Source organism: Protopterus annectens, chromosome 2.part2, assembly GCF_019279795.1.
Source record: "Protopterus annectens isolate FY-2018-M chromosome 2.part2, PAN1.0, whole genome shotgun sequence".
In the NCBI taxonomy this organism is placed as follows: Eukaryota; Metazoa; Chordata; order Ceratodontiformes; family Protopteridae; genus Protopterus; species Protopterus annectens.
The window spans coordinates 639431311-639446853 of record NC_056730.1 but is presented as its reverse complement, the minus strand read 5'-3'; the positions used below and the strand labels follow the sequence as shown (position 1 = coordinate 639446853).

The window sequence follows — 15543 nt, the reverse complement described above, 5'->3', positions numbered from 1 at the left end:
GGTTTGTGTCTTTTCTGTTCCATTTGAGCATACAAGTTTTCATTCTTACTGTCTCAATGTTGTGTGGTTTGCTCTTCTGAGCATTCAACTTTTTAATAGAAATCCATATATATCAAAATATATATAAATACATATAGATGTAAATATAAATATAGACATATATGTGTGTGTGTGTGTGTGTGTGTGTGTGTGTGTGTGTGTGTGTGTGTGTGTGTGTGTGTGTGTGTGTCTATATGTATGTATATAGAGAGGGAGTGATGAGTGCATCTCGCTATGACAAATATGATGAAGTGTCAGTTTGTCAACAGAGCGGACTATTTTGGAAACACATTGAAGACACTCTTTGTCATGTGCTGGAGGTGTGATAAGAAGATTAAGTGTTTCTTGTTACAGTAAATTTGGGATTGTGTTTTAATGGTGAAACTTCCAAATATAAGTTTCAGCATTGGATTGGGAGGGTGTGTGAAAATGTTTTCAGCTTAAGATTAGAATAAGGGCTAGGAAATGGAATAGATTTAGTGTTGTGCATGTGTGCTTGTGTTTGAGTGTCTGAGTTAGTGGTAGTGTTATGGAAAGGATTTTTGGTAAGGTAGGGTAAAGTAGGGCTGGGGCAAGGAAAGGGGATAGATTTAGTGTTATGCATGTGTGCTTGTGTTTGAGTGTCTGAGTTAGTGGTATTGTTATGGAAAGGATTTTTGGTAAGATAAGGTAAGGTGTACGACTGGGGTGAGGAAAGGGGATAGATTTAGTGTTGTGCATGTGTGCTTGTGTTTGAGTATCTCAGTTAGTGGTAGTGTTATGGAAAGGATTTTTGGTAAGGTAGGGTAAGGTATAGGACTGGGGTGAGGAGTAGGGGCAGGGTTAGGGTTACTATCTATTACTAAGGATGTTCAGAAGGCGCATGTGTGCTGACCCCCCAATCTTATACCTTGCCTTCACCCATAGCCTTTTCCATAACTCTGCCAGTATTCTGAAGTTGGTGGTAAGGTTTTGGTTAATTGATTATACAAAGAAGCTGTTTTCCTTTTGTAATTGGTTGCAGTTCTGATCCTTTCATTTGTTTGGGAAGGGTACTTTCAACATTGTTTTGCTACTTGTACACTTTGATGTGCAAGTCAATATATCAACTCTCTCTCACGCACACACACACACACACACACATACATGTATATCTGTATATACATATATATATATATATATATATATATATGTGTGTGTGTGTGTGTGTGTGTGTGTGTGTGTGTGTGTGTGTGTGTGTATATATATATATATATATATAAAATAAAAGAGATTGAGGATGTTGCTGGAAAAGAGAGAAAACAAATCGCAAATTGAGGAAAAAAGTGAAAGCTATCTGTGTCTAACATCAGGTACAAGGAAGATGCACTGATACATTAAGGTATGCAACCTGAAGACAAGACAGTAAAAATAGAAGTCCAAATGGAAAGACCACCAGACAAACAAGCATTGCTAAGATTTCTTCATATGAGTCTATATTTTTCCAAGTTTATCCCAACCCTGTCAGAGTTGGCTATGCCTCTGAGTAGATTGCTTGAGATGGAAAAAGAGTGGCACTGAGAACCAGAATAAAATATTTATAGGACTGAAGATGTAAATGACATTTTTTTAATCTAGTCATTTAAATGATGTGATAAATTCAATTGTATTGCAAGTCGATGATATTCAGACTGGCATGGAAGTGGTGTTACTACAGGAGGAAAAAAACAGTTACTAAATTTCCAAAGCATTATGTGAGGCACAAGCCAGATGTGCTCAAATTGAAAAGGTTTTTCTATCCAGATATTGTTTGTGGTTGTGAAATATTTTATTGAGTATGTGTATGGCAGACAAGCTTATATTCAAAGAAAGTGTAAGCTACTATGAAGTATTTATTTGTATAATCTCTACATAAATCACTATTTTTGTCTTTAGAGAGAATGCTACTTACTTTCAAAAACATGACTTCAAAATTATGTATAAACCAGGCAAAGAGGTGCCTGGTAGAGATGCATTGATCAGTGCTTATTTTAAAAGAAAGTAAGAAAAAAAAAAAAAAACAACTGCTGAATCAAGACTTAGAAATTATTTTAACAATTCTTTACCTACCGATATATGATGGAATTCTGCAGGAGGTTGTGATTAGGAAATACTGTTATTTATGGATGTGGCAATATCAGGATGGCCAGAAGAAAATAAGAAAGTTCCAACACACATACAGATATACTATACATATAATGATGAGATAGCTATGTACCAGGTCTTTTCATCAAATCAGAGTAGTAATGCCTTATTAGCTTTAAGACAAAATGCTGCAAAGAATATAAGAAGCACATCTTGGAATTATGAAGTATAAAGGAAGAGCATGAAATGCTGTGTTTTAGCCAGCATGTTTTATCAGAATAAGGTAATACTAAGGAATTTTTGAGTTAGCAGCTTTTCACAAAAGTAATGTGAAAGAAGAAATTAAATGATTTGATATAAAGTACCAGAGGATCATGGAGAAATCTTGCTGTAGATTTGTTTCATTTTAAAGAGCCGCATTAGCTAATTTGTGTGGATCACTATTCAAACTATGCAGAACTGAAAATGAAAGACACCTTATCTAATGCTTTGATAATGTCTTTTAAAGAAATATTCTCCAGATGCAGGATTCCTGGTATTTTTATTTCAGACAAGTCTGACAGTCAAGAGTTCCGTAAATATGCAGAACAGTGGGTGTGCAAGCACATTACTATGAGTCTGAAATATAAACATTCCAATGGTCTATTCAAAACAGCAAACCAAATTGCTAAGAATATTATAAGAACATGTGCTGTTAGTGTAAAACAGGATAGTTATTTTATCTTCGCAGACTACTGAAACTCTCTTCTATAAAATGTTGGGCTATCTTCTTACCATTTATTAATAAGATGTCTCAAGATCAGTTGTTAAATTGTTAATGTCTTTACTGCTGATTCAACCTGAAGCCAGTAGAGGAACATGGAAAAATTTCCTTCCCATAAAATAACAAAACAAAAAAAAAAAACCTAAATTAAAGGACTTCTGTGACAAAATGGCAACCAGTTTAGGTTCATTATGACCTAGTGAAATAGTACATTACAGAATCAATTTGAAACTTTCTGAACAGCAAAAAGCCAGAGTAATGAGAACAGCTGCAACCAATAGGTCTTGCAATGTTGAAACTATAGATGGTTATGTACTTATGATAAAAAATAAGACTTTGCTGTAAAATAACACTGTGTTTATTTTAGAGCAGTAATAGTTTGGTCCAAATCCTTCTAAATATGACAGTAGAATTCTTGGAGATGTTGCAGTCATTGGATAAAGGATATGTATTGATCGTCCCATCTGTTCTGAAGGCCATATTTACAGATTGTTTTGCTTAGTATTCATCAGATTATGCCATTGTATCATCTGCTAGAAAGAATCAGCCTGCTGCAGCTATACATTTGATGCTAGATTAACCAGATGTGGAAGACTTGCGAAGCCTCCGAGAAGGTAGCATGATTACAAAACGTGCGATGGTTCACCACAAAACACTCAAATTGCTCATCTTTATAATTTCAAGTAAAATGTTATATCTTTCAAACATTTGGGGCTTTAATCATATCCTGTGAGACATATAGTATTAATTTATATGATAACACTGTAAAAGTAATTGTAATGGAGGGATATAATATGTAAATATTAGGAATACCTCTTTAAGTTAGCCATAATAAAGCACACAGTGTGTCACCTAACTTCCATCTTCAGGCAGTTGTCTGCCATATCAGTAAAGGGCCTAGAGGCATCCATTCAATCTTTTTTTTTTGTTTTTATTTCATTACCTGTTATAAGTTAGCGGTAGTACAGAAAAGTATCCAGACACATCACAGAGTTGGGTATACAGCCCTCTGAATGGGTATAGGGTGAGTGTAGGCTTACAGAATGGTTTTCTTTCATTAGTTTTTAGGTGTGAGAATTTACAAGCTAAAATGTACATCATCTGAGATTTCAATATTTTCCCATTGTTGAAGAAAGTGCTATTGTTGAGAAGGCATATACCCTTTAAAATGGTAAATGTTTGCTATTTATTTTAAAAATAATGTTTCATACATATACTTCAGTGGTAATCCCTTTAGAATTCAGATTTTAAATGTTTGTTTTCTCTTTTGGTTTTGTGTGGATAGTGCTCCTTTCCTAAGAAACCTGAAGAATCGTTGTATTGCAGTGCTTCTAACTGATGATGTTGACTGCTATTTTTCTCGCCATTTTCCTTGTATGGCATCTACTCTTAACTATATAAGTTCGGACTATGGTGGGCTTTGTTCTACAGGGAGAAATCAAGAGTTGTAAAACTCATAGTTTTGAATCGTTCTGTTTGTTCAGTGCTGTGATGCGATGAATCATTAGGAAGTACCTTTTCCTTTAAAATTGTCGTGCACCTGTATCCACTTAACTTTGGTGATCTTTAACTCTGTCAGCCAGTAACTATAGTTGTTGATCTTTAACTCTGTCAGCCACTAACTATAGTTTACTGTATTCATTATCATTTCTCACAACTTACCTCTAATGGCATGATGGCTTTGTAAATCCTGCTTTGAATACTGTAAACATCTGTCCTCTCTCAGATTATTTCTCAGCCTTGCAAACCAAGCTGGATCTTTTCATTGTGCATTTGTGTATACCATATATATATATATATATATATATATATATATATATATATATATATATATATAGTTACCTATCAAAACATCTACTGTTCATAACATCTAAACTCAAAACATCAAGACCATAATATCTAAACTTCAAAACATCTAAAACTCATAACATCGAATCTCAAAACATTGAAAACTACAAAGCAACTATAAATAACATCCCACAGAGTTTTTACTATGCTTATGCAGGGGGGCAAGCCCCCCCCCCTGCTCCCCCCATAGCCCCCACACCCCCCAGTAAATTAAATATACCAACTCCAAGGTTGTACTACAGTGGGGGAAAAAGTTAATTTCCTAACCCCACTGTAGTGCGACCTTGGAGTTGGTATATTTAATTTACGGGGGGTGAGGGGGCAGAGCCCCCCACTTGGGGGGTGCAGGGGGGGGCTTGCCCCCCTGCATAAACATAGCAAACAGTGTGTGGGATGTTATTTATAGTTGCTTTGTAGTTTTCACTGTTTTGAGATTCAATTTTATGAGTTTTAGATGTTTTGAAGTTTAGATGTTATGGTCTTGATGTTTTGAGATTAGATGTTATGAAGAGTAGATGTTTTGATAGGTAACCATATATATATATATATATATACATACATATATAAATATATGTATATATATATATATATATATATATATATATATATATATATGTATATATATATATATATATACACACACACACACACACACACACACACACACACACACACACACACACACACACACACACACATACACACACACACACACACACACACAAGAATCTTAAACAATCTTTATGCTACAATGATACTAATACATGTATTACACCCCCTCCATTTTATGAAGGGACCAATAAATGTGGCAAATGTATGCAGTGTGACTCAATAGATGGGTCTCGCTTCTTTAAACACCCAGAAAGTGGCCGGTTATGGGAATTAAGGAACAACAGTAATTGTAACACTAAGAATGTTGTGTACGTGGCCCACTGTGTTACTTGCTTCTCATTTTATGTGGGCAAGATGAACAGGACTTTGCGAGAACGTATCAGAGATCATTTCTACTGTTATACTAGAAATCAAGATTATAGTGCCCTAGCTAAACATACATTAATGGAGGGTGAGGCACATAAATTTCTGTATCAAGTCTTACATGTTCAAACAGAAACAGCACGTCTTGGTGATATAGTTAATTTAACTGAGCAGGCTGAGCTTCGTTGGACACTTAGGCTCGCAGCACACAAAGGTAAAGGACTAAATGATACAGTCTCACTTAAACCTCATTTGAAATTTAGGAGGCTAAGACAGTACATTCATGAAACTAGTGTTAACTATATAGGTAGTATTTGTATTAGTTTTACTGTTATAGTTATTAGTCATGATCATATATTGTCACCACATATACATTAGTACTGAGTTACTCTACATTTGGGTCACTATAATATAATATTATTCATAGCACAATGTTGAACATATCAATATATTCTATGTTATAATAGGTTTTATTATTTTTATTTTTATTTTTATTAATATGGCTATTTTATAAGGAGATTCTCACATTTTTGCAATATGTGTTTATGTATGGATGATACTTGTATTTTATAATCATTATTATTAATTTTTTATGTTGGTTATAAGCTTAGATTTAATGAAGACCTTTTTAATGTAGGGATATATTTATAGTTATTTATGTTTAATTATTTATCATCATATAATATATTATTATTAAGCATTTTTAGGTTATACAGTAGTTATGCTACACATGGTTACTATTATGCTTGTAAATAGGATTTAGATATATATATATATATATATATATATATATATATATATATATATATATATATATATATGTGTGTGTAATGTATGTAGGACTTGACATTATTATCTTATGACAGTATATAGTTCCTGGATACATTTCACCATGAGTGGTTTCATTCATTCGTTAGTGAGTGTAGTTAGAAGGTTTCATTACTACATTGTAAGGAAATACACTTTATATTTTACATCATTCCATAATATACGCAAGTATTATTAGTAGGTTAGAAAGGTGTGAATTATGTAGCAAGTCACGTTGTGCTTACTGCACTCGCAGGCTTATGCTACGTAAGTAATGAAATTTCAATGGTGCATTTAATTCATATTTTTGATTTATGACAGAGGTATTTATATGATTATTTCAAGCATATATTTGAATTCTAAGTAAATTGTTTGTTTCAAGGGGATGTTTAACATCGTATACATGGTGTATGTATATCCTTTACGTAGCGTAAGCAAGACGCAGCTAGTGTGTTACGTAAGCACGATTTAGACAACAGGTTATGCTGTGTTTGTACACACTTTTGGGCTTTAGATACGTATGGAAAGAAATTTTAAAGGTGCGTTAAATTCTGATCTTCGACTTATGATAGAGGCATCTACATAAGTATTGTACATATTATGAATTTATATTTTTTGTAAATTGTTGTTTTAGAATGATTTTTATTAATGGACATTATATACATTTGAGCGCAGTTTCAAAATAGGTGATTTAATTGATTAATTGATTCAACGTATTTGATCACATGGTTTGAAATGCATTTAAAGCAACTTTTTACATGTTTTTCACTATGTCTGATGAAGCGGAGTTAACGTCCGCGAAAGCGCTTACATCTTGTTTGTCTGAATTTTGCATTAAAGTCTCAATTTACCTTATGAGGATTTTTGTTTTTGGCTACTTTGTCGATTGGATTTAATTGACTGGATCTATACTGCGTTTTGAACATTAACTGGATCTATACTGTGTTTGAACATTGTGTACGTTACCAGCTGAATAGTGCATCCTTCCATTTGGGCTTGGTTTGTATATATATATATATATATATATATATATATATATATACACACACACACACACACACACACACACACACACACACATATTCTTTTCCAGAGGGCTTCCTTGCTTCCTTCTGTATTCATGTATAACTAAGGATCTCTCTATGTTTAATCTTTTTATGCTTTTTATTAGTGGATAACAAGATAAAGTAGGTTTTTTCATGTGTGTATTTATTATAACCAATTATATTACAAACACTTAGATTTTTTATTAAATGTTTTTAACTAAAGGAAGTTTTGTTAAGAAAGAAGGTGTACCTCTTTAAGGAGTTTTGGTGCCTTTTTTAAATGGAAGTATTTATAGTTGTAATAGTTGTAATGGTCTGTTCCATTCTACTTGAAAAAGCCCAGCATTTAGCAGGGTGAAAGCGCTTGTATTTGAGTTTGTTTTATCAATTAAATTAAAATTTTTATAGCCTGTTCCAGTGTGCCCAGACCATTTATTTCTTTGGAGTTATTGGTTACATGGTCTGAGTGTTTTATTTTGTCCTGTTACGAGTATTTATCAGTGAAACCGGGCACGCTGGATATGGCCTTTTTGAATAGCAGCCGGGACGTTGATGGTATAGAGGAGACCGTGACTGAATTGGATCCACTAGGTGTGCATTCACAGCAGAAGGAGGTATTTTCAGCATTTGCCAACTTGAATGGTGAGATGCGCAGTTTAAAGAGGGATTTAACTTGTTTGATTGAGTTGCTTACTCAGTCTGGACAGTCTCTTCCGTGTAGTTATAATTACTTCCTGAGTAAAAAACAAGAGGTGATGTTAAATACCTAGCAATCATAAGACCCCGGGACATTGAAATTAAGAATGAGAAACTGTTTTGTTTTATTTATTATAGTACATATACTTGGTTAAATGTATGGCAGAGAAGTAGTGGGAGATGCACATTTTGTTTCAGGAAGTGCTTCCTGTTATCATCATTTTATGTTTTGTTTTGTATATAAATAGGAAATGGACATGTTTTAGTTCACATAAGACATTCATAGTGATTTTATTTTGAATTTTTTTATGTTTCTTTTGTTGAGTGGGTTCTTCATTCTCATGCATTATATGACAATTAGTGATGAATCTGCTGTGATCTGTTACTTCTTTTGGCTGTGTGTATTAGTAGCAGGTGCTTCCTGTAAAAAAGAGGTCTTAGGTTTGGCAACACCTTTTTTTTTCTTTTCTTAAAAGGAATGTGTTGGGAGATGTTTCACAGATTCGGAAGGGACTGCCATTATATGTTAATTGTTACATTTTGCTGTGTAAGCAGAGTAAATGTTTTAATGATTTACATGTTTTTTTTATGTATAAGAGAGTATGGCTGCATACCCAATTACAGCACATTTAACTTAAAATTTTCTGCATCTTGTTTAGGAACACTTCTGGAGTTTGGACAAGACTGAAAATAAGATCTCTCCACAACTTGTTATTCAGATTTGGGACAATGACAAGTTCTCATTTGATGACTACTTGGGTAAGCCCTTCAATTTCTGTAATACTATGCCTTTTAATTTAAGAAAGCTACACTGGGATTTTATTAACAAACATGTTATTGTTTAGTTATTTTTATTGTTTAGTCATTTAGTGTAGTCTGATTCTTCATGACCTCAAGGACTTAGCACACCAGGCATGCCGTTCAGTAAATGATTCTTTAAGTTCTTGCAAATTCATATTCATTATTTCAGTAATACTGTTCATCTTAGCCATTGTTTTCCCCTTCTTCTTTCATCTCTGATCTTTCCTACCATCAATGCCTTCTGTAGCGAATACTGTATTTTTATTATGATGCAAAAATATTTCTGTCTTAGTTTTACTATCAGACATTTCAGTGAACAGTTTAGGTTTATTTCTTTAAGCACTGATTGATTTAATCTTCATTCATTCCCCAGAATTTTGAAACATTTTCTCCAACTGCAGTTAAAACATGTATGTTATTAATGGGTAATCCATACGTTTAATTATATGCACATCTGTTTAAATTTGCCAGAGTTTTTCTTCAAATGGAAGGCTTGCGTTTCTTTAATTTTATGGTTGCAGTCACCATCCACAGAGATCTCTGAATCCAAGAAAATAAATTCTGCTTCCTCTTCTTCCCAATCCATTTGCAAATAATTGCTATATCTTAGGTTCATAGGTTCATAAGTTCATACTAGGCTATCTGCCCTAGGGCATTTATAAGCCTAGCCAGAGTGTGTTTGGCTTTCGCCACCCATTTTAAATTAATTTTGCTATGCCCTTTTTCGAGGTTAGTATACTGTGCCTCTGTCTAACAGTGACACAGAAGTGATACCCGGGGTAAACCTACGATCTCCCATCCACTCATCAAGATCCCTCTTGAAGAGAGTCAATGAGGGACTCTGCCTAACCTGGACTGGGATTTTATTCCAGAGTGAAGGGAGCCTCTGGGTTATGAATCTGTCCCTCCAGCATGTCCTATTTATTTCAGTGTTGAGGTTCAAGTCTCTCGAGCGCGTAGCTCGATGGGATTTGGATTTTCTGAGGTGCAGCATGACCATTAATTCCGGGTTTGACATGGCTTTATACATCAGGCACAGATCGCCTCTGAGCAGGCGGTATGCCACTGAGTAGAGCTGGAGTTTCTTTAACCGGGCAGCATATGGCATCTGTTTGAGCCCTTTGATCCTCTTGGTGAGGTACTTTTGGGGTCTTTCCAGTTGCTGCAGGTATCTGGTAAGGTACATCCCAAAAGGGGCATTGTACTCAATTATGGGCCTGATGAGGGATGAGTAAAGAGGCACGATGACCTCCCCTGATCTAGATGTGAATCCTTTCATGATTAGGTGGGCTATATAAAATGTTCTTCTAACCACTTTGGCCACGTGGTTGTCAAATGAGAGATTGCTATCAACTTGGGTCCCCAGGTCCCTAATTACTTCTTTTGTACTTAATGGATTACCATCTATGTGGTAATTTGTGGGCACTTTGTTTTTGCCAAAGGGGATGACTATACACTTTTTGGCGTTTAGCTTGAGGCCATGGCTCTGGCACCAGTTGTCTGTTTCTATGAGGCCCTTTTGGAGGATGCTTGTGTCGGCTGGAGAGTCGATTATGGCACCCAGTTTGCAGTCATCTGTGAACTTGGTCAGCCACAGTCCTTCCGTGTTGGCCTGTACCTTCGAGAAATATATACCGAACAAGAGAGGTCCCAGTACTGAGCCTTGTGGGACGCCACTTGTAACTGGTTTGGAGTCTGACATGGCTCCAGCAATTCTAACCATGTGGGTTCTGTCCTTGAGCCAGTTTGCAACCCATCTAGTGACATAGGGGTTTATATTTAAGCTGGTGAGCTTATCTATAATGCCTGAGTGGGGTATTGTATCGAAGGCTTTTGCGAGGTCCAGGTAGGCTGTATGGACCACCTTCCCCTCGTCAATGGCCTTGGTGACTGTTTCAAAGAAAGTGACCAGGTTTAAGAGGCAGGATCTGCCCTTAACAAAGCCGAACTGGGTAGGATCCAGTGTCTGTAGGTCCCCAATATCTTTATTTATGAGGTCCATGATGATCCTTTCCATAGCTTTGCAGACCAAGCTAGTCAGGCTTATGGGGCGATAGTTTCCAGGATCCGTTGAGGCACCTCCTTTGTGGAGAGGGACCAGTGTTGCTGTACGTCACTCTTTGGGTACATATCCTGTAGTAAGGCTGAGATTGAACAGTAGTTTTATGTTTGGGTTTAGCTCTTCTTGGAGTTCATGTAGGACGCAGCCCGGGACACCGTCTGGTCCCATTGATGCTGTGTTTTTTGCTTTGGAGAGGGCGGCTCTTACCTGAGCATCTGAGATGTCAGGGGGGCAGCACTCTGCTGGGATAGATATTTGCCCTTTTGGTGGGGAGGGGGAGAGAAGTTTGCGCTGAACCTGTCAGCTAGGATGTTGGCAATGTCTGTGGGTTCGGTGTATTTTTTGTCATTTTGGACTAATTCTGAGCATATCTGGGAATTCCCACCCAGGTTTCTAACATAACTAAAGAAAGCCTTGTGATTATCCTTAGTGTCCTGTGCAATTTTTCTCTCGAAGCTGGCCTTAGATGATTTTATGAGTGCCCGTAGTTTTTTGCTAATACTGATCAGAGATGCCTTCCCTTTTTGGGATTTTGCTCTATCATGTAGTAGCTTCTTCCTTCTATTGTATAGTTTGTTTATGACTGGGGTCCACCAGACAGGACGTCTGCCTTTGAAGGATTGGGTCTTGGTTTTATTTGGGATTGCAAGATCCATGCATTCCTGAAGGTGTTTATAGAATGCGTTTATAAAGGATTCTGCAGTCTGGGCCGCATTTTCCACAGGCCCAGGGGCTTTGAAGGATTCCACCTCGGTTTTGAGGAGTGTTAAATTTGCTTTAGAGAAGTTTTTCACTGTGGTTTTCTGGGCAGGGGGTGGGGTCGGGATGTGACTATCCAGTGAGATTAGTTTATGGTCTGATCTTACCAGTGAGGGATACACTTCTGGTCTGGAGCATATAGTCCCCATGTTGGTGATGATCAGGTCCAGTATGTTTTCCCCTCTTGTGGGAGTGGTAACAAGTTGTTCCATAGCATTTGAGTTTATAAATTCTAGGAACCTTTGGGCTAGGGTGTTGGAGCTAGAGTAATGCTCCCAGTCTATGTTTGGGTAGTTGAAGTCGCCCAATATAATGGTGTTTGGAGAGACCTTCATAATTTCCAGTGTTCTCAGGAAGGCCGAGTGGGGTTCCTGGGTTTGGGAGGGTGGTCTGTAGCAGGCTATAAACTGGAAGGCAGTTTTACCCACTGTTAGTTGCACATGGATAGTCTCTGATGCTTCGTGCTGTGCCACCAACCTGGAGGTGTGGGTATCTTTGACTAATATTGATACTCCCCCTCCTTTTGTGGTTCGGTCCAAGTTTTGGGGCCGAAAAGCATGGTATGAGGTATAAACTGGTAGTGCTGGGGTGCTCTCGGGAGCCTTGAACCAGGTTTCTGTTACTGCACAGATATCGATGTTCTCCATGCTAAGGAGAGTTTCGAGTGCGTGCATCTTAAGGTTTAGACTTCTGGCGTTGAGTAGCATTACTCTTAGTTTCTTAGAAGACATTATTTTTTTTGCTGAGCAGTAAGCCAGCTTTTGCGTTTTTGATTTTGACTTTCATTAATAGGCATTTCAACTCTTCCTGACATTCATACTGTTAACGTTCTACCCAGCAGTTTTGATTCTTGCATCTGATTAGTATAACACAGCATTTTGTATGGTTTATTCAGTGTATAATTTAAATAAGCAGGGAAACAATAAACAGTCTTGTCACACTCTTACCAATCTTGAACCAGTCAGTTGATCCATCTTCATTTCTAATGTTCTTGTTCTGCACATGGACTCCTCAGGAAGCAAACAAATAAAATAGTATCCTTGTTTCTTTAAGAATGTGAAGCAGTTTGTGATGGGTCACACAGTCGAAGGCTGTAGTTAATGAAGCAGAAGTAAATATTTTTTCCTCTTGACATTCTCTGAAACTATGTCCCTGGTCTCCGTTACCTTTTATTCCCATTCTTTCCTTAGCTAGTTCTAAACCTTCCACAGACAACTGTTTTGCTTTCGTAATCTTTGTATTTTGAATGTTTTTGTTACCAACCCTTACAGAATATCACAGACTTCTGTCCATAGAGCTTCAGGTGCTGTGTCCACTAGGTCTAGTGTCATAAATCTGTTCTTTACCTCATTTATATAGTCATTGAAATAGTTTTGAGCTAATTCTAGTTGGTCTGGAGGGCTTTCCCTGTTTTTGTTACTTTATTCCTACAATTTGCAATAACAAGTTGATGGTCGGTACCACATTCATGGCAAGGCTGGTACTTGCTGAGTCTGCAAAGTTTTTCCCTTTCTGACTGCAAAGTATATAGTCAGTTTGCATTTGGTATTGTCCATTTAGCAATATCCAGGTGTAAAACCATATCTTAGGATTATGAAAGAGAAAGTTTGCTGTGGCCTGTGGATTTTCATGGCAGAATTCTACTAGTCTATGTCCTGTTTCAGTTGGTATATCAAATGTAAATATCCCCATTATTGAAGTTGTACATTGAATACCAGCTTTAGCATTCTGAACACCTGTGGCGAATGTAATATCTATTTTTGGTATTATTTCCAGGAGATGTTGCAGATCCTCATGAAACTGGTTGACTTTTACCTCTTTGACATTTGTAGCTGGAGCGTAAACTTTTATTGCAGTAATGTGGAATGGCTGCCTTGCAGTTTAAGATCATTCTGGCAAGTTTATGCTGTAACCTAACACTGATATTGACAACATTTTATTAACTGTGAGGGGTACTCCATTTCTTTTGCAAGATTCTTGTACAGAGTAGAAGAATTGGTAATTTCCATTATGTCAGCTTTTATTCTTGTCATCTTTTCCTTAACCGCATTAAGTTTACCTTTGTTAAAAGTTCAGGTCGTAGTGGTGTTCTTTGTAGCAATGGAGCTAAGTAGGTGAAAGTCCTTTTGGCTTTAATCTGTCCATGCCATAGACTTTAGTACCACTCCTGCTTGTCCTCATCTCTTCACCAGTATTTTGTTAAAGTGTGAAGATTATATTATACCAATGTGGGGTGTAAGTCCTGTTTGTATTTATATCCTGGTGGTGCTATTGTCTTTGTTTATAATCTCTAGATTGGTTGTATGATTGTAACACATTCTCTTTGTTGTTGCTGCCCACCATAGCCACAATAGGCAGCGCTGGTTACTAAGCAAAGGGTGGTTTACCAGATAATTTTCCATATTAAAATAAACATGGCAGAAGAACAATGACTCATGGATTATATCCAGAGCAGAGTATATTTTTATGTGCGTTGTTGTTCATTGTTAAATCCTGCATTCCTTTAACTACATGCAGCATAAGATGAATACCCTGCACATGCCATAGTTAGACTTGTCTTTTTATACTGTCTGGTTAGTGTGACAGCATGGATACCAACACAATAGCACTGATATAGTGGTTGATGTAACTGTACTTGGAAGCCCATGCAGTAGTACTGTTGCTGTGGATGTGGGACTCTACTGGGAAGCTCACACAGTAGCACTGTTTCTCATGTTGGTGAAACTGTAATTAAAAGGCAATATAGTAGGACTGTTGCTATGCAGATGTGACTGTACTTGGAAGGCCATGTAGTAGCACTTTTGCTGTGGATGTGTAACTCTACTGGGAAGTCCACACAGGTTCATAGGTTCATAGTCGGATATTGGGCTAATGGCCCTAGGGTCTTTACAAGCCTAGCCATGTTTTTCCCATGTTCCCTAATTGAAGATTGTTATATGGTCTTTATTTGCAGGACAGGTCTATGATCAGCACCAAATGCCCCGTCCATGAAGGACATAGGTACCACCCCCCAGGGTGAATTCCTGGTCTCCCATCCAGTTGTCTAGGTTGCACTTGAATAGGGTCATTAACAAGCTTTGCTTCACGTGAATTGGGAGTTTATTCCAGAGTAGCAGCAATCTCTAGGTGACATATCTGTCTCTCCAGCATGTTCTGGTGATGCCACAGGCTAGGTTGAGATCCCTGAAGCAAGCCACTCTTGTTCCATTTGATTTGCGGACGTGCAGCATTTCCTTTAGGGCAGGGTCAGAGACTGCTCTGTAGGCCGGGCACAACTTGCCTGTCCGTAGCCTCTACGATACAGAGTACAATGACAGGGCTTTCAATCTTTCCATGTAGGACATGTTTTGGGGACACTGAATTTTCTTGGTGAGAAACCTCTGTGATCTCGCCAGCTGCTATAGGTGTCTGGTGAGACACATGTAAACTGGTGCATTATACTCTATTAGAGAAGTTATAACATCCTTAGTGGTGGATGCAATGCCCTTACTGTGAGATGCACAATGTAGAATGCTTTCCTTACCACTATGGACACATGGTTGTTGAAGATTAGGTTGCTATCAACCTATGTTCCAAAATCTTGCTCCACTGGGTTTGAGCTTTGAGGGGGTGCTGTCAATACTGTAATTTGCAGGGACTTCCTCTTTGCCAGAGGGGATAATAAC

The 15543-nt window shown here is 37.2% G+C and overlaps 1 protein-coding gene across 5 annotated transcripts in view; it reads left to right on the top strand.

Moving 5' to 3' along the window:
- The window catches only part of DYSF (dysferlin), a 3914743-nt gene that overhangs the window by 3691935 nt on the left and 207265 nt on the right, over positions 1–15543 (top strand). For all 5 annotated transcript variants that reach the window (XM_044064060.1, XM_044064063.1, XM_044064061.1 and 2 more), the window contains one exon: positions 8916–9015. In XM_044064060.1, coding sequence (XP_043919995.1) covers positions 8916–9015 — 100 coding nt within the window. The remainder of the gene's footprint in view (positions 1–8915; positions 9016–15543) is intronic.